General features: G+C 32.7%; 1 protein-coding gene across 6 annotated transcripts in view; it reads right to left on the bottom strand.

The window, feature by feature from the left end:
• BICD1 (BICD cargo adaptor 1) overlaps positions 1-27187 on the bottom strand; it is a 249590-nt gene that overhangs the window by 126654 nt on the left and 95749 nt on the right. For all 6 annotated transcript variants that reach the window (XM_031938142.1, XM_031938137.1, XM_031938138.1 and 3 more), the window contains 2 exons: positions 24521-24673; positions 22533-22967 (listed from right to left, as the gene is read on the bottom strand). In XM_031938142.1, the coding sequence (XP_031794002.1) occupies positions 22533-22967; positions 24521-24673 (588 nt within the window). The remainder of the gene's footprint in view (positions 1-22532; positions 22968-24520; positions 24674-27187) is intronic.

The following is a 27187-nucleotide window of genomic DNA, read 5'->3' as shown; positions in this document are numbered from 1 at the left end:
TATTATTCATGGGCAGGTAAAGCTCTCCCCCCATCTTTGTCTGTCTACTCTCTCTGTCTTTCTCCATTATTTATATATATATATATATATATATATATATATATATGTATGTATATTTAATTTTTCCTCAAAGAATTTTTTAAATAAAATTTTCTTTCAGTATTCTAAATTCTAATGTTATTGTGATATGGTAGCCATCTGCCAGTGCTGCTGGAGGTCTAACTCAGACCTGTAGAATGGATCTCTTCATGTGAGAGGATAATGACGATGATACAAGAGACTGAGAAGCAATTACATTCTCTGATCTCTCTCTTCCCTCTTATGGTATAATGAAATAGGCAGATAAATAGATAATTAGAACATTTATTAATTACTTACAAAGTGCAAAGCACTCTGCTAAGTGGTGAGCATATAAATATAAATAAATAACACTGTATTATCAAAGGGTTTACATGCTAATGGGAAATATAGAGAAGCAGGAGAGAGGAGTGAGGAGGGAAGTAGGTGAGGAGAAGAAAAAATCTGGAGAGTTCAGTCATGTGTGAGGTAAAACCAAGTTAGGGTCCTTCCTAAAATTGTTGTCCCCCAAGAGATCAGGATTATAGGGATTCATTGGAAAAGACACTGAAAGTGAGAATCAGAGAACCTAGCATTTACATAATCCATATAAATCATCAGCATTTTTATACATCAATAACAAAATCCAACAGCAAGAGATACAAAGAGAAATTTCATTTAATATAAGAGTAGAGGAACTCAGGAAAGTTCATGCAACATAATACTTCTCTATAACTTTTTTTGTCATTGGCTACTGGGATTATTAAGGAACAATATATGTATAGGTTGTCCAGAATGAATTTATGTTGCAATATGGTAGCCACCCATAGGTGGCTGGAGGTCTAACTCACACCTGTAGAATGGATCTCTTCATGTGGAAGAATGATGATAATATAAGGAGACTGAGAGGCAGTTGTGTTGTCTGACCTCCCTACTGAGAAGCAGTTGCCTTGTCTGACCTCTCTCCTCTTCCTCTGCCTCCAATTTATTTCATTCCCAGTCCACAAACAACACCTGTGTCAGTAAAGGCTGCTTTGCAACTCCTTCAGATGTGATGCAGGAGATAGAGCACCAGTCCTGAAGTCAAGAGGACCTGAGTTCAAATGTGATCTTAGACACTTAACACTTCCTAGCTGTGTGACCTGGACAAGTCACTTAATCCCAACTGTCTCAGGGAAAAAAAAAACCAACTCTCTGGTTTATATATATCTTTTCTAGTTACAATCTTGGACTAATTTAAAAAATTATTAGCAGTCAGGTCCCAATGGTTGGTAAATTCCCTGGGGGACTCCATTGCTTAACAGCCATGTCCCATGGTGCCTGCTTTTGTACAGAGATCAAAGCTAGATGCTCAGTTACATTTTTCCAAACAACCTCTACATTCCTTGTTTCCAACTTTCTTCAAATAATCAAATAACTGAGAGTAGCATGATAAAATAGTTTAAGTATAAAAAATAATGGATTGGAAGGTAAAGGGGAAAGTGAAGCTAATCTATCTGCATGGCAGAAGTAAGTTAATCATTGCTTTCTTTATTTGCTTAGATTGAAGAGAAAAGGGAACATTTCTGAAAGTCTGTCTCATTCAAACTGAATTCAGTCCATTGTTCTGGTTTTTTTTTTTTTTTTGGTTACAAGTATGTGGTGGAGGATGGAATACTATTCCACCTGTTTCTCTCTGTGTCTCTGTCTCTCTCTCTGTGTTTGTCTATGTCTCTCTCCATCTTTCTCTCTATCGGTCCCTCTGTCTCTGAGTGACTGTCTCAATCTCTCAGTCTCTCTGTCTTTGTCTCTATTTCTCTCTTTTTCTGTTCTTCTCCTGCTGCTCCATATTTCTACACCTTTAAAGCCAAGATTTCAACTTGAAATCTTCCACTTCACAGAGTTGTTGCATGGCAAATACTTTAAGTGAGAAAGACAGAGACAGAAGATATATGAGTTATTATTTTGGTCTGTACCAATAATTTCATCTCTTTGGGCAATTTCTAAGGTGGATACTTCTTCCAATGATGGGGATTAGCACTTGTTGCTTGCTCTATAGTCAGTTGTGTGTCATAAGATGTTAACCCAGTATTTCCTGACTTCCCCTTTTCCATTACATTATGCCATCTCCTAAATGGATTAAACAAATGAAGTAGTCATATTTTATGGGCTATATATTCATTTTATGGTGTGTTAGTATAACACCGTCAGATATATAAGGTTTATCTGTTTAAGTGGGTATATAAGAGTGGGTATAAAAGAAGTCAATCAGAATTTTGAAAGTCATATTATACCATAATATGATTGGTTTAAGAAAGTGGGTATAATCTGAAGAAGAATGATGTAGCAAGGCCATGATAGTTGTCTTCAAGTATTTAAAGTCTGTCATGTTAATAATAAATAAATAAATTTGTTCTGGTTGGCTCTGAGAGTAGAACCAGAATCATTGAGAACTTGCAAAGAAGAAAATTTATGATTAAGGGAAAGGAGAAACATCCTAAGTGTCAGAGTTATGCAAAAGTAGAATTGTCCTCCTTGAGAAGTAGTGGATTCTTCCTCCCATTCAGGAGCCAAAGTTAGATGACCAGCTGTTGAAATGTTATCTAAGAATAAAACTAAAAGGAGTACCTTGATTGAACAGCACATAGAGTGTCCTGGAAAACCACAAATGGGGACACAAAAAGTCAGGCACGACTAAAATAACAACAAACAACATGGATTTGACAAGACAGACTCAAGACACATTTCAACTGAGATTTTGTAGCATAACTTTATATTATTGTAAATGATTTTTGTAGTTTGTAGAAATTTGTAATTGTTACTTTTTTTGTGGGGGGGGCTGAGGATATTGGGGTTAAATGACTTTCTCAGGGTCATATAGCTAAGAAATGTTAAATATCTGAGGCTGCATATGAACTCAGATACTCCTGACTTCAGGGCTAGTGTTCTATCTACTGTGATATCTAGCTGTTGTGGTTGTTATTTTTTTAAATAACATGTTACTGACCTCTAAAATTTAGTTCTTTTTTTTAGTAATGAAACCCTCAGTTACAATGCTGTTACATGGAGAAATATGAACCACTTTTACAATGACAATTTAAGCCATGTCAAGGATTCATTGTAATAAGATGTAGCAACTACCTATACTAAAAGATCTATCAAGGACATAATTCTTATATAATCACTATGGATTATGGAATGTTGCATATACAGCTACAAATCTGATCAATAAATGCTAGGAAGGAAATTGATGTAACTTTCTTCTTCTCCTAAACTAAGAAAACAAAAACAAAATAAATACAAAAACACTTTTACATTCACAGCTCCACAGAGGTAAGAATATTTTCAAAAGCATTAATAAGAAAGGTCTTTGTCCATCAAAACAAAGTATTTGCCAGATTTTACTATAAATGTTACTAATAGAATCTTCTAAACATATGGGTTTTAAATTTCCATAAACAAAAGATTTGTAGACTGAATCTTAATGATTTTCATATTCAGAAGTTCATCAGTTCTATAAAATATTTAGAATGTCTTAATAACCAAAACACTTTAACTAGTAAAATATTGAATTTTTTGGAATGACTACATTACTATATATTACATGGACTTTTCCTATGTAAAGGAGAATTTTTGTCTAAAGACCAGGAAAAATTTAGGTAGAAAACAATTTGGCTATCTGCATCATACAAATAATTTATTTTTCTTATTTCTGAATACAAATCTACTGAAAACTTCTAACAATAGAGCTATAGCAAAATTTATGGAAAATTTTGGAATCTGTAAATAATTTTCTATAAGCTATTTCATTTTGATTCTAACAACCCAGTGAAGTAAATACTACTTATTTTACAGATGAAATTCAGAGATGTTAAGTTACTGGCTCAAGATTATATAGCAAATAAGTGCAATGTGGGACAATGAAAAGACCACAGATCCTGGAGTCAGAGGTCATGGGTTCAAAACTCACCTCTAACATTTCCTACCTGTGTGTCACTTCACGTACTTTGTGCCAGTTTACTCACTTGTGAAATGAAGATTTTGGACTATATGTAGTCTTAGGGCCCTTTTAGCTCTAATTTCTATGAATCCTAAGTCTCTGAGATGCAATCTAACTCTAGATCCAGTAACACTATTGGCTGATTATTTGCAGTGAAAAAAAAAAAAAAGATCCATGGACATTTACAAAATTCAGATACAATCTTAAATGATTTAGCATCTTACTACTTAACACATACCTTAATTATTATACACAATCACAGAATTTGAGAGCGGGAAGAATTTGATACTTTCTACAAGCATTATGAAATTGGACATTTAAGAATTCTGATTTTTTTTGCAGATGAAACCAAATGAATTCAGTATCAGAAAATGCAAATCCTCTGACCAGTGAAGATGATCAAACATGTTGAATTTTGTTTCTAATAGAGCACTTACATAAAAGATGCTTGTGTAAAAAGAAAATCTACAGGGTAGAAAATTGCTAAATAAATAAAAGATGTTAACCTATATGACAAGTAGTCATTGTGGTTATGGGATTTTGGTCCTCAAATGAATTTGGTCTGAGAATCTGATCCTTATTCCCAGTTTAGACATATGGAACAGTGGAGCCTTCTATTTCTAAAATGAATTTGCAGTCTAAATCTATTAAAATTTATAAATATAGTAAAGCATGAGAAGTGAATTCTGCAAATGATGTTTTCAGATAGTCTTGACAATGACCAGGCAAAATGAAATAAAGATGATCTATTCTGATATACAGCTATGAAGTACTTAATATTACATTTGGATATAAATACTGAAGATATAGTTCTTTAAAAGAGTAATTCAACCTCAGAAAGTAAGTTCCTAGATTACTCATGATGAATTATGCTTTCAAAGCACTTTAAAGATTAAAGTCACCTATATACTGTATAACTGTTTCAGCTCCAGTCACAAAAGCAGGTTTGTGTTTTAAGATACAAATGGAACTCACTAGGATAACTCAATTTTCTTCAGTCTAAAGATAGTAATTTTACCTCCTGTGTTACAATCCTCTCTGGGATTTTAGCCTTTACTCATTATATTCAAAATGAAGGAGATAGAAAGGAGAGTTTTTTCCAGCACATAGTAGATTGCTTTGCTAGAGAAACAATATAGAATACATATGTAACTTGTTTTTAATTCCATTAAATTTTAAAATAAGAGCATTCACATTATTAAATGTATTATAAAATGATAGGATATGATATTTTGGAGAGAATCTTGTGTTAATCACATTGAATCTGAAGTTACTAAAATCCCAGTGTCCATTTGCACTGAATTAGGTCCCTAGAATGTGGTTATTACAAAGGCATACCTCAGGGCTCTAAGGATAGCCTTCAAGCTCTACCACTACCCCAATGATCATCAAATAATATCATTTAGGGAGCCAGACTCAATTAGTTGTGGGTAAATACTACATTGGCTTAGTTTGTTTGAAATATCCCTTAAAAATCTGTGATACACCCTTATCCCCATTTTGCAGATGTGGAAACTGAGTTTCAGGATGTTTAAGTGGCATGTGCAGGGATTCCATGACTGGCATCAGGCAGAAAGAAGAAGGAATAGTATAATCATTCCACAGTTTTCTGTGAGTTCCCACTAGAGCTCATATAACTCCAGACAAAAATTTCTTGGGTACAGGGAACACACAGGAGTTTGCAAATCTCAGTTAACTCTCTAGAAGAATACCACTAATCAAGAAAGCACAATTCTTTACCATGTAACATTGGTATGACATTGAGCAATTCACCTAAATTCTCTTGACCTCATTTTCCTCATCTGTATAATGAGAGGTTTGGACTAGACATTTTCTAAGGTTCCTTTGAGTCCCAAATCTATGAATACGTGAACATACTAAATACGGCTGGTTATGTAATTGTATGTTGAGGAGGGATCTCGAAAGATCATCAAATCTGACTCAGTCACATAATAAGTATTTATGATGCACTTACTATGCTAAGAATACAAAAATAGGCACAAAAAAGTCTTTATTTTTGTGAGTTCATAATCTAATTGAGAAAACAAGCAAATATATACAAGCAAGGTTTTTTTACAATATAAAAAGGAAATACAACAGAGAGAAGGCACTTGAATTGAGAAAGATTGGGAATGGCTTCCTGTAGAAGGTAGCTAGAACTTGAAAGAGATCAGGAAGCAGAGATGAGGGAGAACATTACCATGTCTGAGTGAAAACCAGAGAGACTGCCTAGAGTGAGAAAATGAAGTCTCTTCTGTGGGGAAAAGTAAGGAGGATAATCTAAGAAAACTGGAAATGTGGATTATAAAGGTCTTTCAATGCCAAACTAAAGTTTGGTTCAGCCACTTTACTCAGACGAAATATTATTACCCCCATTGAATGGGTGTTCCATTTAAGGTTTACAAAAACATCTTGTCACTGCTCATTCACTGTTCTATGCTAAAACTGGACTATACTACCAGAAAAGGAAAGAGAAGGCAAAATAAAATGTAATCAGAGCTATCACATGCTTTCCTGTTGTCTATGGGGTAGCAGAACCCATCACCTGCTAACTATTCTCAGGGCAGGACCATGAACATCTCCCTCTTGGGATGATTTGATCTCACCTTCCAGCTGAAGGAAAAAAACTCTACATTTCTAGTGGTCTCTTGTTAGAATCCTTACAAAGTGATGTCAGTTGCCTAATTTAGCATGGTACTTAGCAAATTCTCTAGCTCGCTAATGTATTTAAGTACTCATTGGAGTTCACACTTTTAGGAGATTCACAAGTCAGTATTCAGTATGAGATTCACAAGCCAGAAACCCACAATCCCACTCACTCTCTCAGAGGAGGACTCAACCTTTGAGAGAGCATAAAAACAGCTGAGCTCAGTCAACACAGTTCAGTTGAAAAGATTGAGAGGGGAGCATAAGTCAGTTCAGAAGAAGCCCACTCTCGGAGGCGGAACCAGATTCATTCACTTCATCTCATACCACCGTGGTCGCTGGCCTCCTGTACTTCCCCCACTGAGACCAAGACTGGTCTGAAAGGCTCTCCAAAAAGCTGCCCAGCCCCAAGCAAGGAGACAAGATTCAGAAGAAGAAAATAAACGTTTGGATTTTATCAGCTGGCTGTATTTGAAGTGATTATTATTCTGAACTGAAACTAAGGCTGCCTCCAGAAAACCTCCCCAAGAAACCTGCTCCCAGAGAGAACGATCATATACAAAAGAAGAGAACATCACAGTCTCTGCTTTTAATACATGGTTACACAAGTAAGAATAAATTCTATTTCAATTACATTCTACCTTATATCATATTTATTTAGAAACATGTTAAAAGGGAAAAATGCACCTTATTTATCTTTGGAGCCCTGATGCTCAACACAGTGATTTAATATACATGGTAGATGTTCAATACATGGATGTTGAATGGAATTTTCTAACCTTGTTATTCTCATGGTATCTTTTCCAGATCCTTTCTCCAAATAACCCCTCTTTCTCTGCATATTTTCAGGTTGTAAATATAGCCCTTTTTGACTCTCACTCCTCTTTCTAGCATTTCATATAGATAGCTCAGTTCATTGTTTTTTAATGGCCAAGTTCAGTGTTAAACATAACAATAACTACTATTTTTAAAAGAAAAAAAATCTGTGACACAGTCCCACAAAATATATACAGAAAACTTAGAAAACACATATAGCAGGACAAATATGTTAGAGTTCTCATAACTATAAATGGGAATGGGACAAAGTCACCAAAATGAAAGCTGGTAGTAGAATGGATTTAAAGTGAGTATGCTCCAACAATAAGCTGTTTACAAGGAACATATTTGAAGCAGAGAGACACACAGAGTAAAAGTAAGGGACTGGAGTAGAATATATTACACTTCAGCTGAAGTAAAAAAGGCCAGGACATCAATCATGATCTCAGACAAAAGAGAAGCCAAAAAATAGATCTTAGAGGCATAAAGAAGGAAATTATATCTTACTAAAAGATAACATAGACAATGAAGTAATATCAATACTAAATATATATATGCACTAAAAAGCAGACCATCTAATTTTTTTTTTGGGGGGGGGGGGGGTGGGGAGGCTGAGGCAATTGGGGGCTTGCCCAAGATCACACAGGTAGTGTTAAGTATTTGAGGTCATATTTGAACTCAGGTCCTCCTGACTTTAGGGCTGGTGCTCTATCCACTGTGCTATCTAGCTGCCCCCAAAGCATCTAAATTTTTATGGAGAAGTTAAATGAGTTACAGGAGAAAATAGTAAAATAACAGTAGTCAAGGGCCCTTCCACTTTCCCTTTTCAGAACTAGATAAATCTAACCACAAAATAAACAAGAAAGAAAATAAGGAGATGAATAGAATTTTAGAAAAGTTAGAAATGTTAGAACTCTTTGGGCAAAAATGAATGGAAATAGAAAGGAATATGCCTTTTTCTCAGTGGTGTAGGACACCAAAAAAAAAAAACTGATCATGTATTAGGGCATAAAAACCTAATAAACAAATGCAGAAAACCAGTAATATTAAATGCATTATTTTCAGATCATAATGCAATAAAAATTATATTCATTAAAGGGCCATGTAAACATAGATTAAATATTAATTGGATAGCATTTCATTTTTTTTCTCATTTTTTTTCCCTTTTTTGATCTGATTTTTCTTGTGCAGCATGATAATTGTGGAAATATGTATAAAAGAACTGCACATGTTTAACAAATATTGGATAGAAAAATTTGGAACACAAGGTTTTGAATGTTGAAAACTATGCATATATTTTGAAAATAAAAAGCTTTACAAAAAATTAATTGAAGACTAAATAATCTAATTCCAAACAATGATTAGGACAAACAGCAAATCACTGACATAATCAATAATTTCATTAAAGAAAATGACCACAGCCATATCAATATTTAGGGGAAAATTCATATCTGAATGTTTACATCAATAAAATAAAGGGTAGATCAATGAACTTAGCATAAATCTTTTAAAAATTCAAAATAAAATTCAAATCCCTAGTAAAACACCAAATTGAAAAATTCCAAAAATCAAAGGAAAGATTAATAAATTGAAAGTAAGAAAACCATTGAACTAATAAATAAAATTAGAAGTTGGTTTTATGGGGAAAATCAAATAAACCATTACTTTTAATGATTTTAAAGAAGAAAACCAAACTATTATTATTGAAAATGAAAAGGGTAAATTCACTACTAAGAGGAAATTAAAGCAATTTAGGAACTATTTTACCAATAAATTAATTAAAGCCAATTAAACACCAATAAATCTGACAATCTAAGTGAAAGTGATGAGTATTTATAAAATTATAAATTACTAATTATAAACTCCAAGAGGAAGAAATGGGATTCTTTATATTAAAGATAGAATTGAACAGCCTATCAATGAACTTTCTAGGAAAAAAAAAAATCCAGGACCAGATGAATTCATAAATGAATTCTACCAAACATTTAAAGAACAATTAATCCTAATATTAGATAAACTATTTAGGAAAATAGGGAAAGAAAGAATTCTATCAAATTCCTTTTATGACACAAATGAAAGATTTGTCATAAGCTCGACTAAATTCCCAGAAGATATAATACAAAAGTTTTCAAAATACTAAAGGGGAATAAATGGAACTTTCCTTAAAATACTAAGTAATATTGGAAAGCACTATCCTTGATCTTATTGGGAAGGCTTCCTGATATAAATCCTATATGGTTATAGTGTATGATCCTTGTGATATATTTCTATCATTTACTTACTGGCATTTCATCTATCTATCTATCTATCCATTCATTCATTCATTTATTTATTTTTCCTGAGGCAACTGAGGTTAATGACTTGCCCAGGATCACACAGCTAGGAAGTATTAAGTGTCTGAAGCCAGATTTGAACTCAGCTCCTCCTGACTTCAGGGCTGGTGCTCTATCCACTGTGCCACTTAGCTGCCCCCTTGCTGGTGTTTTATTAAAGTTTTTTGCCTTGATATTCATTTATTCATGAATGAATGAAAGAAACATTCTTTCTCTGTTTTTACTCTCTCTGATTTAGGCATATGCACCATATTTGTGTGTCTAAAATAGTTTTACATGTAACTGGGCAAAAATTAAGATATTGTATTTTAAAAAGCACTTACATTCCCCCTCCAAATAGTACATGTAGCAAATGTGCTTATAACTGGGATGTCATTTTGCTTTTCTCCCTAACCATTCCTCTCAGCTTTTAGCTGGGTTCTTTGAAAAGTCTTGCATCTTCCTTCCCTCATCATGTTCCATTTGTTTTTAGTTCTCAAGTCAGTCAATGATATCAGCTGCTATTATTCTAGGGATACCACTGGGGCATTAGTGGAAAAGTCCAAATGCCCTGAACTTGTCAGAGCCTGTAAGGTCCTTCCTCCAGGGAAGAGATAAAGGCTTAGGCACTCTCCTCTCGTTCTTTCCTAAGGATTTGATTGGAATTCTTTTTCCTGATTTGTTGCTTACTCAAATATCTAATTCTAACTAGTCAAATGGTTTTATATAGGCCCTATAAGCTATGGCTAAGACCTTTGAGATTTCTTCCTCCTAAGGAGATGTACAGGTCTATTCCACACTTAACAAACAACTAAAGGTGTGGTTTTGTGTGTTAAATGTATCTATGTGTAGGATCTTATCATTTACTTTAAAAAGAGTGGGATGATTTACTTATACACTCAATGATCACCTTCCTTATACTACCTCTATTCTGAGATTTTAGACACTTAATTTGAGTCTCAATTTCCTCTGAGGAGATCTTTCAGGGCTAGGAGAATAAAAAGAGGAGGTTTTTTCAACTCTAAATCATATGGTTCTAATAGATAGGTAATAGATTGTCTTTAAGGGAATCAAATTAAATTTGTCAAACTAAATAAATAATTTAAATTAAATACATATCCTATCAGTTGGGATGGGGGAGGGGGAGAGGAGGAGGCAGTGAGATGATATAGGCAATACTGGAGTCAGGAAGACTCATCTTCCTAAGTTGAAATCTGGCCTCGGATACTATTAGTAGCTGTAAGACAAATCACTTAACCCTGTTTTTCTGTTTCCTCCTTTGTAATATGAATTGGAAAGGAAATGACAAACCATTCTAGCATCTCTGCCAAGAAAACCCCAAGTGGGGTCATGAAGAGTTGGATATGACTGAAAATGACTTCATAACAAGTTATCAATTTAATTTATTTTTCTTAAAAATTATTAACTTAATAATAATGCTGAAGAAGAGATTTCTAATCTAAATCTGATGACATATTCTTTTTTCCTTCTCACTTATGTGTAATAATCTTAATTCTGATATTATTTTCAAAAGGGTATTCAAATTGCATGTAGAGATTAGAGCACATAAAAGTTTAAAAAGGGAGAGCCGCTTTACTAAAAGAAGAGAATACAATTAAAAACTTTTAGAACTAACTTTTAAATGTCTTTAATAACAGTATTAGTTTTCCAGTCACGATTATTTTTGTATTTTAAAATTATTCGAGTACATAACAATTGATTGCTATGATATCTCAATTATTGTGTACTGGAGGGAAACAACCCTGGAAGAATCCAAAAATCCAAAATTACATATTCACCAATTCCCTTAGCAATTTCTCATTAGGAATAAGAGATTACACAAATTGTTCTATTTGTTCTCAAAAGAAAGCTTACAAATTATACAGTAAGTTTTCTAATAGTATGTCAGATGAACAGAAAAATTTAGATGGAAGAAATGAATTTATAGTTAAGTAAACATGATTAATGTACATGTCGGTAAAGTAGAATATAGTTCAGTGAAATAAAACAATGGATCTGGAGTCAAAGGACCCAACTTTAATTTTCACCCTGTTATTTCCTGCCTGTAAAAATCTGGGAAAGTCTCCAGACATAGACTTTCTTGTTTATTTCCTTTCAGCTCTAAAATCCTATGAAATTTCCATCTTACTGATGACGAAACAAGCTCCAAAAATCAAAGTGACTTAGTCAAAGTCACAGAAGCAGTAAAGGGATCATGTTAACATGAATCAGTTATGACCATTTCTACTATATCACATGACTTCTCCTTACTTACAGAATAAGAACAAGGAGGAAGTGTCTTGACAACTGTGAGTAATTTGACTTGGCAACAAGATACTTCACTAAAAAACCAAACAAAAATGAAATAAGAATTTTGCAGTGACCCGCATAAGATGCCTTAAGGAAAATGTATATATTTTTTTAATACCAGGGAGTTTATGAAGAGAACTTCTAATACAGTTCTGATTCTTACTAATAAAGAATGGTTGCTGAAGAATAATTAATAGGAATCTTGGGAGTAAAAGGGCTACTCCTTCCTAGAATCTGTGATAGAGGATAAGGAAGTTGCCAATTATCCAATTGTGCTCTGGGTCTGAAGAGAGTAAATTTCAAAAGAGTTCCGAGAAAGGTTATATAAGATGCTGCAAGATAATATACTAAAAGGAGTATCTATTCAGGAAAAAAGAAATTCTGTCAACACAAAGAGAAGCAATTCTGATGAGAAGAAAAAGAGAATCTATAGATAGAGGATTCATCAAACAACTTGGATTTTAAAACATTTATAAAAAAGATGGAAGGAAGCATGGGCAGTAACAGATGACTAATATAAGAATGATCCTGAAAGAACAGTGTCAGGGATGCTAATGCTCATAATGAGCTGAGGCTGATAAATCTAAAGGCAACAAAATGTGAATTAAAAAAAATGTATATAAGAAAAAAAGGGAAGAGTCAAAGAGGAGGAGAGATATTAGTAATGATGATAGTGAAAATAAAGAAATAAATTCTTTTTTTTTCTGTTTTGTTTAGATAAGAATTTTTTGGACTAAAAAAAGGCAACTAAAATAGTTAAAAGAGTTTGAAATTCAAGATATTTAGAGAGATAGTAAGAGAGCATCTTGTTGCCCTAAATGAGTTCAAAGTCACTAGTCCCCAATAAATTACATCCTATGATACCAATTGTAATGCCCTATAGTTTTGATTCCTGAACTAGCAACTGTTATCTATTTAAGAGTGTGTCAACTTTGTAAGGATGTCATAGCATAGATAGATAAATATAATTACTTTCCTCAAAGAGGAGAAAGAATCTATGAACTATATAAATATAATAAGAAATGTGACTTTAAATAATGGCAAAATTCCATAATGCTTTATTAAGGGGTAGTAAGTGAATATTTTAGAAAAGATAACAGTGATCACAAAGAGTTAACATGGTTTTATCAGAAATAAGTCATGTGAGACTGTCTTCAAATAAGTAGAAGGAGAACAGACCAGCTCTTCTCAGAGACAGCCAGAAGACTCTGGGCACTAGGGCAAGGGTAGATAGATAGAAAAACATTAAAACAAAGAAAGAAAGCAACCTAATCTGGGAGCACAGTGCACAGAAGCCTTCCTGCATGAGGAACAAGGGCAAGTCAAGAAAGAGTCTACAGCTGTGTGCTGGAGTAGGAAGACAGGAATTAAGACCAAGGTTTAATCATGAAAGCTTTTGGCCTATATCAATGTTACCTTAACACCAAACTGGGACTCCAATGAAGAATTCTTTAACTCTTCAGACCTTTTCACAGAGACAAATTGGGAGTGCAGCAAATTACCAGCAGAATATAATTTCAAAGATCACCAGAAAAAATCTGTTTCAATTGGGAATGGAGGGAGGTGGCTAGGCACAGGACACCAGACCATGCTGTGCAGACCTGGGGCGGAGTGTGGTCTCCATAGGGTGGTGCAGAATCCATGCAGTGGAGAATCTATAGGAAGGATTCTACCACAGGGTCGGCTACTCTGCCCTGGTTGCAAGCCAATTCATCAGCAGAGAAGTTAGAAAACATCCAACACAAACACAAAAGATAAATAGTGAATCCTGAAGAGCCAGAGTCTCACAGGACCTGGCCATGCCCACTCAACACCAGAAGTGAGTCAGCATGATCCCAGTGCAGCTGCTGTGACTTGTAGAGGAAGCTTGAAAAACCTCCCTTGCCCTAAAAGCAGACCTTAACGTTTTTTGTTTTTGTTTTTTTATAAAATAAAGGCAAAGAGAATTTTAACCATAAATAATTTCTACAGTGAAAGAAAAGAACAGATTTCAAACCCCAAGGAGACTAAAATTAGACTGTCTCCAGATAAAGCCCTAAAGGGTGATATAACCTGATCCCCATCACACAGGGCTCTCCTAGAAGAAATTTAAAAGGATATTAAAGAAGAGCTAGAAGAAAAATGGGGAAAGGAAAGGAAAATTTTGCAAGAGGGTTTGGAAAAGGCATAAAACTCATTAAAAGATAGATAGATTTAACAAAATGGAAAAAGAAAACAACTCCCTGAAAAACAGAATTTGTGAAATGGAAAAGGTAAATGACTCCCAGGAAAACAGAAATTGTGAAGTGGAAAAAGAAAATAACTCCTTAAAAAACAGAATTCGTGAAATGGAAAAAAATTCCATAGAACAAAACAATTCACTTAAAAATTCAATTGGACAAATACAAAAAGAAGTAAAAAAAGTAAATGAAGAAAATAATTCACTAAAAATCAGAACTGAACAAATGGAAATGAATGACTTGATGAGACATCAAAATCAGTCAAGAAAACAAAAAAGAAAAAAAGAAAAAGAAAAAATAGAAAAAAATAGAAAATACCTACTTGGGAAAACAACAGACCTGGAAAATACATCTATGAGAGACAATCTAAGGATTATTGGACTCCCTGAAAATCATGATGAAAAAAAGAGCCTAGACACTTTTTTCAGGAAATCATCCAAGAGAACTGTCCTGATATCATAGAATCAGAAGATAAAATAGCCACTGAAAGAATTCACTGAACACCTCATGAAGACCCCAAAATTAAAACTCTAAGGAATATCATGGCTAAATTTCATAACAATCAGACCAAAGAAAAAACATTACAAGCAGCCAGAAAAAAAATTCAAATACTGAGGAGCCACAATAAGGATTACCCAGGATCTATCAGCTTCTACCTTAAAGAATCAAAGAGCTTGGAATCTGACATTCCAAAAGGCAAAGGAACTTAAAATGCAGCCAAGAATAAACTAACCTGCTAAACTGAGCATTTTCTTCCAAGGAAGAAGATGGGCATTCAATGAAACGGGTGAATTCTATTAATTTCTGATGAAAAGACCAGAGCTAAACAAAAAATTTGACCTCCAAATATAGTACTCAAGAGAAGCATAAAAAGGTAAAAAGAACTCTTGAGAATTATATTTCTGTAATGGGTTTACATAGAGAGTGCATGTATAATTTGGTTTTATTGTTATAATATAAAAAAGGAACTAGAGGTGGAAAGGGGATTATACCAGAAAAAGGATAAAGTGGAGGTAAAATGAGGAAAATTACATCTCACAAAGAGGCAAAGCAAACCTATTACATTTCAGGGAAAGAAGAGAGGTGAATAAACATTGTGTGAATCTTACTTTCATCAGATTTGACTCAAAGAGAAAATATTATGTTTTACAGAGAAACTTCTCTCACCTTATTGAAAAGTGGGAAAGGAAAGGTGAAAAGAGAAGGGGTAGGCTAAATAGAAGGGAAATCAGAAATAGTAGAGAAAAAGTATAAGAAAGGAGGAGGGATTCTAAAGGGAGAGGGCTGCATGAGGCAAATATTGCCTATAACTTAAATACTGAGAAGGAAGGAAAGGGGAAAAGGAAAGAGAAAAGTATAATCTGGGGATAATAAGTTAGCAGGAAATACAGAATTAGTAAATATGAATGGGGTGAGCTCTTCCATAAAGTGGAAGCAGATAGCAGACTGGATTAAAAGCCAGAATCCTAGAATATGTTGTTTACAAGAAACACATTTAAAGCAGAGCAATACATGCAGAGTAAAGAGTACATAAAGAAGAAAGGCTGGAGCAGAATCTATTATGCTTCAGGCGAAGTAAAAAAATCAAGGATAGCCATCCTGATCTCACATCAAGCAAAAGCAAAAATTGATCTAATTAAAATAGATAAGGAAGGAAACTATACTTCCTAAAGGGTAGCATAAATAATACAGCAATATCAATACCAAATATATATGTACCAAGTGGTATAGCATGGAAATTCCTGGAGGAGAAGTTGAGAGATGTAAGAAGAAATAGACAGCAAAACTATAATAGTGGGAGATCTCAATCTTGCTCTCAAAGAACTAGATAAATCAAACCACAAAATAAATAAGAAAGAAGTTAAAGAGGTAAATTGAATACTAGAAAAGTTAGGTATGATAGATCTTTGGAGAAAATTGTACATAAACAGAAAGGAGTACACTTTCTTCTCAGCAGTTCATGGAACCTGTACAAAATTTGACCATATACTAGGACATAAAGACCTCAAAATCAAATGCAGAAAAGCAGAAATAATAAATGTACTTTTTTCAGGTCACAATGCAATAAAAATTACATTCAATAAAAAGCCAGGGGAAAATGGACCAAAAAGTAATGGAAACTACACAATCTCATCCTAAAGAATGAGTGAGAGGAACAGCAAATCATAGACACAATTAATAATTTCATCCAAGAGAATGACAATAATGAGACAACACACCAAAATTTGTGGGATGCAGCCAAAGTGGTAATAAGGGGAAATTTTATGTCTCTAGATTCTTACTTGCATAAAATAAAGAGAATGATGGGGATGAACTTGAAATTGTTCTCCCTGACTTTTGAGATGAGCTCTGAAACTCTTCTCTGATACAGACCCACTCTTCAGGGCAGTTAAGTGGTTTCATTAAGATTAACCCAGGACCACTCCCTACTTAGCTAGAACTTAAGTGGTTTCATTCAGCAGGAGATCTGGACCTGATATAACTTAAGTGGTCTCATTCAACTGGAAATCTAGACCTAGGGACAGTGACAACATTGAAAGAATCTCATTTAATAGAAACCCCAGTCTTGAGATTTCTTATAAAAAGATAATTTTAAACTCCAAATCTTTGCAGAAATCTGAAGTAGGAATTGTGCTTTGCCAAGGGACTTCTCCTCTTCCTACAGCTGCCTACCAAGACTCTTGCTCACTGTGAAGATATTCTCTTCTCAGTGATAATCTTTTGTTATTTTTCTGCCAGGACCTCTTGCCACTCAGAAGTTTGTTTTCCTAGAAAAACAAGCTTTTCAGAGAACAATAAACTTCCCTTTTGCCAGTCAGACTTTTCAGGTTCATGAATTCTTTCATGTTGGACCGGTGTCTCTGACCAAAGAGGGGATTCCCACAAATCTTTGCACTGCCACTAACTGCATGAAGATCAATGAATTGGGCTTGCAACTAAAAAAGCTAGAAAAAGAGTAAACTAAAACCCCCCAATCAAAAACCGAACTTGACATTCTAAAAATAAAAGGAGAAATTAATAAAATTGAAAGTAAAAAAACTATTGAATTAATAAATAAAACTAAGAGTTGTTATGCCACAGTTCCCTTTTAATGTCCTGACCCAGTTTCTCCATTGTCCTATTTAGTTACTCTGTATTAGGTTATGACCTTTTCCTCTTGATATTGATGAGATAAAGGTTTTATATCTTTAAGCTATAATAATTCCTTCCGAATGTTTGACAGGATAAAGTTCTATCCATTTTAGACATTATTAGAATATCAGTAACCTCTTCAGTACCTCCCTCCATTTGTGTCATCCTAGGTGCCTCTCCCCATTAGGTTACCCCCATCCAGGTACCTCCCCCATTATGTCATTGTTCTTGTTATCCTATAAAAAATCTTGCTGTCTAAAACTCAGTGCTGGATTCTTTGAGACGATAGTCTCATTCAACCCTGGGACCAACATGCATCCATTTGGTCTCAGTATATCTCTCCAATTAATAAACTATTAAATTGTTCTCTAATCTCTAAGGGAAAAAAAAATTTCCCCTTATTACCACTTTGGCTGCATCCCACAAATTTTGGTATGTTGTCTCATTATTGTCATTCTCTTGGATGAAATTATTAATTGTGTCTATGATTTGCTGTTCCACCCATTCATTCTTTAGGATGAGATTCTCAAATCTCTTGCTTAGTTTCTCTGGCATTACAGAGTTGGTTTTATGAGAAAACCAACAAAAAAGATAAACCTTTAATAAATTTAATTAGAAAAAGAAAAGAGGAAAATCAAATTGTTAGTTTAAAAATGAAAAGGGAGAATTTTCCACCAATGAAGAGAAAAGTAGAGCAATAATTAGGAGTTACTTTGCCCAACTTTATTACAATAAATTTGTAAGTTAAATGAAGGAATACCTACAAAAATATAGATTGCCCAGATTAATAGAGAAGGAATTAAATTGCTTAAATAGTCCTATTTCAGAAAAATATTTAGACTAAGCTATTAATCAACTCCCTAAGAAAAAAATCCCCAGGACCAGATGGATTTACATGTGAATTCTACCAAACATTTAAAGAACAATTAACTCCAATACTATATAAACTATGTGAAAAAAATAGGGAATGAAGGTCTCCTATTCCTTTTATGACACACCTACTGATACCTAAAGGAAGTAGGATGAAAACAGAGAAAGAAAATTATAGACCAATCTCACTAATGAATATTGATGCAAAAATCTTAAATAAAATATTAGCAAGGAGATTACAAAAAATCATCCCCAGGATAATATACCAGGACCAAGTAGGATTTATACCAGAAATGCAGGACTGTTTCAATATTAGGAAAACTATTAGCATAATTGACTACACCAATAACCAAATTAACAAAAGACATATGATTATCTCAATATATGCAGAAAAAGCACTTGATAAAATCCAACACCCATCCCTATTAAAAGCACTAAAGAGTATAGGAATAAATGTTCTTTTCCTTAAAATAGTCAGCAGCATCTATTTAAAACCATCAGTAAGCATCATAAATAATGGGGATAAACTGGAACCATTCCCAATAAGATCAGGGGTGAAACAAGGTTGCTCCCTATCACCATTATTATTCAATTCTGTATTAGAAATGCTAGCTTTGGCAATAAGAGATGAAAAGGAGACTGAAGGAATTAGAGTAGGTAATGAAAAAACTAAATTATCAGTCTTTGCAGATGATATGATGGTATACTTAGAAAACCCCAGAGAATCAACTAAAATGCTTAATCCACAACTTTAGCAAAGTTTCAGGATACAAAATAAATCCACAGAAATCATCATAATTTTTATACATCACTAACAAAAAATCCAACAGCAAGAGATACAAAGAAAAATTCCATTTAAAATAACTGTTGAGAGTATAAAATATTTGGGAATGTATCTGCCAAAGGAAAGTCAGTAACTGTATGAGCAAAACTACAAAACACTTTCCACGCAAATAAAGTCAGATCTAAACAACTGGAAAAATATCAAATGCTCTTGGATAGGTCAAGTAAATATAATAAAGATGACAATACTACCTAAACTAATCTATTTATTTAGTGCTATACCAATCAGACTCCCAAGAAACTATTTTAATGACTAAGAAAAAATAACAACAAAATTTATCTGGAAGAACAAAAGGTCAAGAATTTCAAGGGAATTAGTGGAAAAAAATCAGATGAAGTTGGCCTAACTGTACCAGATCTAAAACTATATCATAAAGGAGTGGTCATCAAAACCATTTGTTACTGGCTAAGAAATAGACTAGTTGATCAGTACAACAGGTTAGGTTCACAGAACAAAATAGTCAATAACTAAATCAATCTAGTGTTTGACAAACCCAAAGACTCCAGCTTTTGGGATAAGAATAAGAATTTGGGATAAGAATTGGGATAAGGATTATTTGACAAAAACTGCTGGGAAAATTGTAAACTGATATGGCAGAAATTAGGCATTGACGCACACTTAACACCATATACCAAGATAAGGTCAAAACAGGTTCATGATTTAGACATAAAGAATGATAAATAAATTAGAAGAAAATAGGAGAGTTTATCTCTCAGATCTATGGAGGAAGAAGGAATTTGTGACCAAAGAAGAACTAAAAATCATTATTGATCACAAAATAGATAATTTTGAGTATATATTATAAGTTAAAAAGTTTTTGTACAAACAAAACTATTGTAGAAAACATTAGAAGGGAAGCAATAAACTGGGAAAATATTTTTGCATTCAAAGGTTCTGATAAAGGCTTCATTTCTAAAATATATAGAGAATTGAGTCAAATTTCTACCTCAATTTTTCTTGTGCAGCAAGATAACTATATATATATATATACATATGTTGGATTTAACATATAGTTTAACATATTTAACATGTATTGGACTACCTGCTATTTAGAGGAGAGGGTGAGGGTGAAGGAGGGAAAAATGTGAAACAGAAGGTTTTGCAAAGGTCAATGTTCAAAAATTAACCATGTATATGTTTTGTAAATAAAAAACTATAATAAAAAAAGAAGAAAAAAGAAGAGGTTTGTACATGAAAAAAAAAAAAAAAAACAAGCAAATCACTAAGAAAATTAAAGATTTGCCATAAGCTCTATTGGATTCCTAGAGGACATGAGGTAAGACTTTTTAAAAATTCTAATATCACTAAAATGAGAGTTGTGAAGAAAATAATGAGAAAGAATGCCTAAAGTAAAAAAAAAAAAATGCTTACAACCAAGAATAACTTAGCCAGTAAAACTGCATAAAGTTCTACAGAAGGGCAAAAAAATCCTTAATAAAACAGAGAGCTTCTTAGCATTCCTGATGAAAAGACCAGAATTGAGTGGTAATTTTAAAATGAAAACTCAGGAGTTAAGAGAAAGATAAAAAAGTAAATACTTTTGAGCAATTGGTATTACCTATATTATCTACCTTGCAATATTGTATTGATGATCAAAGGAAATAATTATATGAAGGGCTTTGAAGACTATAAAGTACCATGTAAAAATCAGATGATTATTGTTGTTATTATTATCATTATTTCACTTTTCTCATCTTGTCTGATGGATTTCTGATAAAAATGGTCTAAGGATAATTCTTTTATAGTTAAATCTCTATGGATAATATGCAAGTAGCTAAAATTGTTGCTTTTGCAATTGAGTGTTGTTAGCATATTTGTACTTTGCTCAGTATGTCATAGTGCTTTGAATATAATAGGGATTAAACATATAAATGCTTAATAAAAATATTTGATTTCCACAAACTTCTTAATACATTCATTATGCAATATTTTTCATATAGTAGAATCTGTTATATTCTCATTCCCACAGTAATGCCAAGATAAGCTATTGCATTAGATATGAAAATACCCTAATTAGATCTGTATGTGCCAAAATATTTGTGGTAGCCCCTTTTGTAGTGGCTAGAAACTGGAAAATAAATGGATGCCCATCAATTGGAGAATGGTTAGGTAAACTGTGTGTGTTAGATAAACATAACAGATATGAATGTTATGAAATATTATTGTTCTGTAAAAAATGACCAGCAGGATGAATACAGAGAGGCTTGGAAAGACTTACATGAACTGATGCTGAGTGAAATGAACAGAACCAGGAGATCATTATCTACTTCAACAACAATACTGTATGAGGATGTGTTCTGATGGAAGTGTATTTCTTCTACAAAGAGAAGATCTAATTCAGTTCCAATTGACCAATGATGGACAGAATCAGCAACACCCAGAGAAGGAACACTGGGAAATGAGTGTGAACTCTTTGCATTTTTTGTTTTTCTTCCCAGGTTATTTTTACCTTCTGAATCCAACTCTTCTTGTGGAACAAGAGAATTGTTTGGTTCTGCACACATATGTTGTATCTAGGATATACTAAACATATTTAACATGTATAAGACTGCCTGCCATCTAGGAGAGGAGGTGGAGGGAGGGAAGGAAAAAGTCAGAACAGAGGTGAGTGCAAGGGATAATGTAAAAAATTACCCATGCATGTTCTGTCAATAAAAATTTATAATAATAAAAAACTAAAATAAAATAAAGAAATACCCTAATTATATTCTGTTTGTATGTGTATGTGTATTTTTATTAATGGTTTTTTGCTAAAATTGATATATTCTGTCTAAAATTGATCTCTCATTCTCTCAACACTATTGGCATGCCTTTAGTACCTTTACTCAGTTTGCATAGGATAAATTTTATTGAGTAATTTTGAGTAATTTTATCTAGTCAAATCTTTTTTCTTTAGAACTAGGTCTTTAGCTATTTTTATTTGCTAAATTTATCTTTTATACTTTATTCTTTTTGATGTGTCTCTTCAATTTATATGTAGCTCTCACACATTTCTTTATTACAGTAGAAATTCATTAAGTTAGAATACAATCAAGTAGAAATTAAAACATGAATAAGAGGGATAGCTAGATAGTGCAGTGGATAGAGCACCAGCCCTGAAGTCAGGAGGAGACCTGAGTTCAAATCAGATCTGAGACACTTAACACTTCCTACCTTGGGCATATCACTTATACCCAATTGCCTCAGCAAAAAACAAAACAAACAAACAAACAAAAATACATGAATAAGAAATTCCTGTTAGAAGGAAATTCTAGTTCAATACATACTTAACTAACATTGGATCTATAAGTTTTCCCTAATGAGATTTTTAAAAATCAACTTTTCAACAAACTCTCAAAATTTATTACCTGCATAAGTTGCTGCTTCAGTTTTTGCATTTCTGAAATGTTAAGCTCACTGAATAAGTCAGAGACAGGGTGTAGGGTTTCTCCTTTCCTTCCTGGAGTCCGATAATCTCCATTCAGTTTTACAAGTGGCCCATGGATATGTCCATTCATTTTGTCATCATTGTTTGGTTCATTCATATCCTCTGCAAATTTTTGTCCATCTACTGAGATATTGATATGATTATTGTACACACTTTCATTAAGATTAATATACTGGGAGAGTTCCTTCCTCAGGTTGTTCTTTTGTTCTCTTTCATTTTTTAAAGTTTCCAGGACTTCTTCTAGTTGGTGCTCAGCAATTTCTTTCAAGCGGATGGCATCTTCTAGCTGGCTATTTAGCAATACCATCTCTTCCTCAAATCGTTTAATTTCATGCTTTAAGCCTTCATATTCCACCTAAATTAGATAGAATAAAAAACACTCATTGAACTAAAAATTGGATCTCAGAAATATACCATTAAGTATTCCATAGGATCTAATACTTCAAACCCTTTTAAATTATCACAAGCCTAAAAGGCCTTGGCATATGTTAATTGAAAGGCATAATCTTTCCTCTGAAGTTTTACATTATATTTTTTCTTAAAAAGAATTTAAACATATTTATATTTATTTGTTATTTATAACAAAAGACAATTAGTCAATTATTTAAACCTATATGTAAATAAGTACTATTGGTAGAGGTTGAGCAGTACTTTTAGTGGTAGACATTTCTGCAGCCTTCTGTAGTACCCATATTTACCACATATCAAAGAATCCGGTTTGCCAGATATCCACAGTATTCTGAGGTGAAGTGTTCTAGTAGAGCGTTAGCTCCTCAAAAACAGGAACCTTTTTAAAATTTTGACTTTTTATTTCCAGAAATTTATATATTAAAGTACATAGCAAGTACATAATGCTTCCTTCAAAAATTACAAATATTAATAATCATTTTCATAAACTGGATTTTCAAAAAAGATAGTTCCTCTCATTGTTAATCCAACAAAACAAATATATAGTTTTCTAAGCTTCCTGTGAAGAGAAATTATATTAAGATATATATGCATTAGTTGAAATTTTCAAACTAGAAATGAGGAAGACAATTTCTTCTAATAATAAGAGAAAATTTTTTCTTAATGGTTCTGATCTTAACTTTTATTGTGAATTCTGTTCCTTGTTAAATCTCAAAGAATTCTACAAATTAGAGTCATTTTAATAATAAAGGAGAGATGTTTTAACTTTCCTAACCATATGCTCCAGTGCCTTTAAAAAAAAAGGTTGAAATAATTCCAAACATTTATAGAAACACGTTTGCAAAAGAGTTCAGTCTTCTTTACTTTTAATGCTTATGCTAAGCTCTTGTCAACAAACAGAATTTTTCTTCTAATAACACAGACTGAAATCCAAATTGAGGCATCTTTGCCTGCACAATAATCTATTAAAACATACTATTTAAACTAAAAAATAATAGCAAGAAAAGTGTAAGGAAATTTCATTGTATAAATTTTATAGGGAAAGTGAGTTTTATTAAGTTTGATTTGTTAATACTTCAACAAACTAAAAAAAGCCATTATAATTCATTAGTGTTCTCTCTACTTAAATGTGTTTTCATGTTTTGCTGTGGCCAGAATAATATATGAATTGATGATTATCCTTCCAATGATTAACCTTTCTGAACTTAAATAGCCTAGTTCTCAAATATTACAGTTTATCACCAAAATAATGCCTGAAGACCTTCTTATTTGGTAAGGGCTGCCAAAGCTCGTGCTTCACAAGCATAGCTACTGACACTATGATGAATCATGAAAATAAGATCAGCAAAGGTATGTTAACTTTAGGAGAGAAAAATGATGATGAAATTTGAGAAACCATTTTTTGAGAGAGAAAAAAGTCACTTACCAAGCAGCATAAAGAGAGTATACTTTCATCTGGACTGTAACTAATAAATCTTTTTTTTTTTTTTTTAAACCTACCTGGTTTTGTTTCAATGTGGACACTAACTTCTGTAAAGTTATATTTTCCTCTTCCAATTCAGTGTAGTCCTGAAGGAGGCGGGTTTCTCGAAACTTGTATTCTCGAATTTCATCCTTCATTCTTATTCTCTGCAGCTCTAACACCTCATTGTTCTGAAAATTGAAGGAAAAAAACCCCATAGGTTGAATATGATTTCTTTCCTCTATGTTTAGTATGGCAAGACAACATTTCAAGAAGTAAAAAGTTGGGGGGAGGAAAGTCAAATTAATGAACATGTGAGAAATGCTCTTTCTTAAAATGATAATTTTTTAAAGCGTAGTCACTTTGATTTTGAATGTCATAACTCATAGAAAGAAAACCTAAACAGGTAATATAACTTACAGAGAAACATCCTTTCTTCATTTTATAATAAATTTTAAATTTTTCCTGCAAAGGGAAATATATTTTTCCTTATATTAAATATTCATAATTGTTTTGTACACAACCAGAAATTCACATATTTTCTTTATATGTATGTATGTAAAATGTATGTAATACTCTTCACATCACATTATTTGTAAAGAAAATTCAAAGATATATTTTGCCCAAGTATTTTCCCAAAATGATCATTAAAAGAAATACAAAATTGGAGATAAAATGAGGAAGAAAATTTAAGTTCTATCTGTGGTCAGGTCAATTAAGCAAAAAGCAATCTATGAAATCTCTCTTGGTTAAATGGCATTGTCTTGCTAATATTATTTCTTCCATTCTAGATTCAAATCTTTAAAAAAATCCTGGCAGCTGGGAAATTTAATGGAACATGATATTTCATAGGTCAGTAAAAGGGTTGGCCATTAATAAGAAAGAATAATTAAAGAAAGGAATGTGTGTCATAAGAATAATAGAGAGGCTGTGGGCCAAAGAAGAGAATCTTCTAAATACTCATTGGATGGCAAAAAGAATAAAATAAATGATGTGGTGATATTATGGATGCTTTCATGATAAAAAGTGAATTGTCATTTTATGAAAATTAGAATTATGTGTATGTGTACATGCACAGAGATTCTTAAACACCATATATACAGATATATGTCAATAAATACAAATGGAAATTTATTTTCCTTGACTGTACATTTTTATAAAAGTGATTTTTGTTTTGCTTTTGTTCTCAATTGTAGAGAGCAGGGTAGAAGACCAGAGATGACAGATTTTTGCCAATTGAAATACAAAATTTCACTTAAAAAAATAAGTGAGAGAAACGACCAGTCATAATTACATACAGGGGATGAGTTATTAACCAAGTAAGTCATAGAAAGGATCATCACAGGAAATTACATATATATATGTAATATATAAAACTGAAAAGCTTTTCATGCCAGGAAAGTCAATATAGATAGAATTAAAAGAGAAATAATTACATGAGGAAAAGTTTTTGCACAAAATTTATCTGAAAAGGATCTAATATCCAAGATCTCTAGGGAATTTATTAAAATATTTATATATGAACAAGAGACATTATCTTAAAGATAAATATGATCAAAGTATATGAAGAAGCAGTTCTTAGAAGAAAGGCAAGCTATTAGAACTAGAACATTGTACACAGTAACAGCAATATTGTATGTTGAATAACTGTGAATGACTAACCTATTCGCAGTAATACAATAATCTAAGACAATTCCAAAGTACTTGATGAAAAATATTATTTACTTCCAGAGTAGAATTTTTCACTTTCTTTTTTGATTTGAGTTTTCTTCCATAAAATGACTAATATGGAAATATATTTGCATGATTCCATATGTATAACCTATATCAGATTACTCTCCCTGGGAAATGGGAAGGAAGGGAAGATAGAATTTTGAATTTAAAACTTTTTTTAAACCTGAAATTTAAAGAAATTCTAACTCTCTATAGATTATGAATATATCATAATGATAATAATAATAGATATTTATGCAGAGCTATTAGGTTTATAAAATGTTTTACATATCATTTCTCATTTATCATCACAATAACCCTCAGAGATAGATATTATAATTTCCTCCATTTTACATCAGACAGAGGTTAAATAACTTGCACAAAGTCACACAACTACTGTATAAGATCACATTTGAAATCAAGTCTGCCTTTCTGCAGGTCTAATACTATATCTACTATACCACCTAGTTGTCCCCAAAAGTTGGAACCAATTTTTTACTCATAGCTCAAGAATCAAATTAATATTAATAACTTACAGTAAGTTAGTATTTTAAAGTGTTTGCTATGTTCAGAGTATATGCTGACTGAGATGCAGAATTTAGATAAGATGCAGTCCCTACTTTCCTAAAGTCTACTGATTAAAAGAATGTTATGACATATATAGCTATAAATGGAGGATTTTTAAGGTGGTAGTTACATGATGGAAGCAGTATCTATCTATCACTAATGTGTAATCAGTTACTGCTTATTATGTGCCAGAAAACAGTCCCTATTCTCTTTTTTATTTTTATTTTTTTTATTATAGCTTTTTATTTTCAAGATATATGCATGGGTAATTTTTCAGCATTGACAATTGCAACTTTTGTTCCAACTTTTCTCCTGCTTCCCCCTACCCCTTCCCCCAGATGGCAGGTTGATCAATACGTGTTAAATATGTTAAAGTATAGAACTTAAAACTTTTTTAAAAAATGAATATTTTAAATTGTTTTTTA

The sequence above is a fragment of the Sarcophilus harrisii genome, chromosome 5 (genome assembly GCF_902635505.1).
Source record: "Sarcophilus harrisii chromosome 5, mSarHar1.11, whole genome shotgun sequence".
NCBI classification, from domain to species: Eukaryota; Metazoa; Chordata; class Mammalia; order Dasyuromorphia; family Dasyuridae; genus Sarcophilus; species Sarcophilus harrisii.
This window is presented reverse-complemented; position numbering and strand designations above follow the sequence as displayed.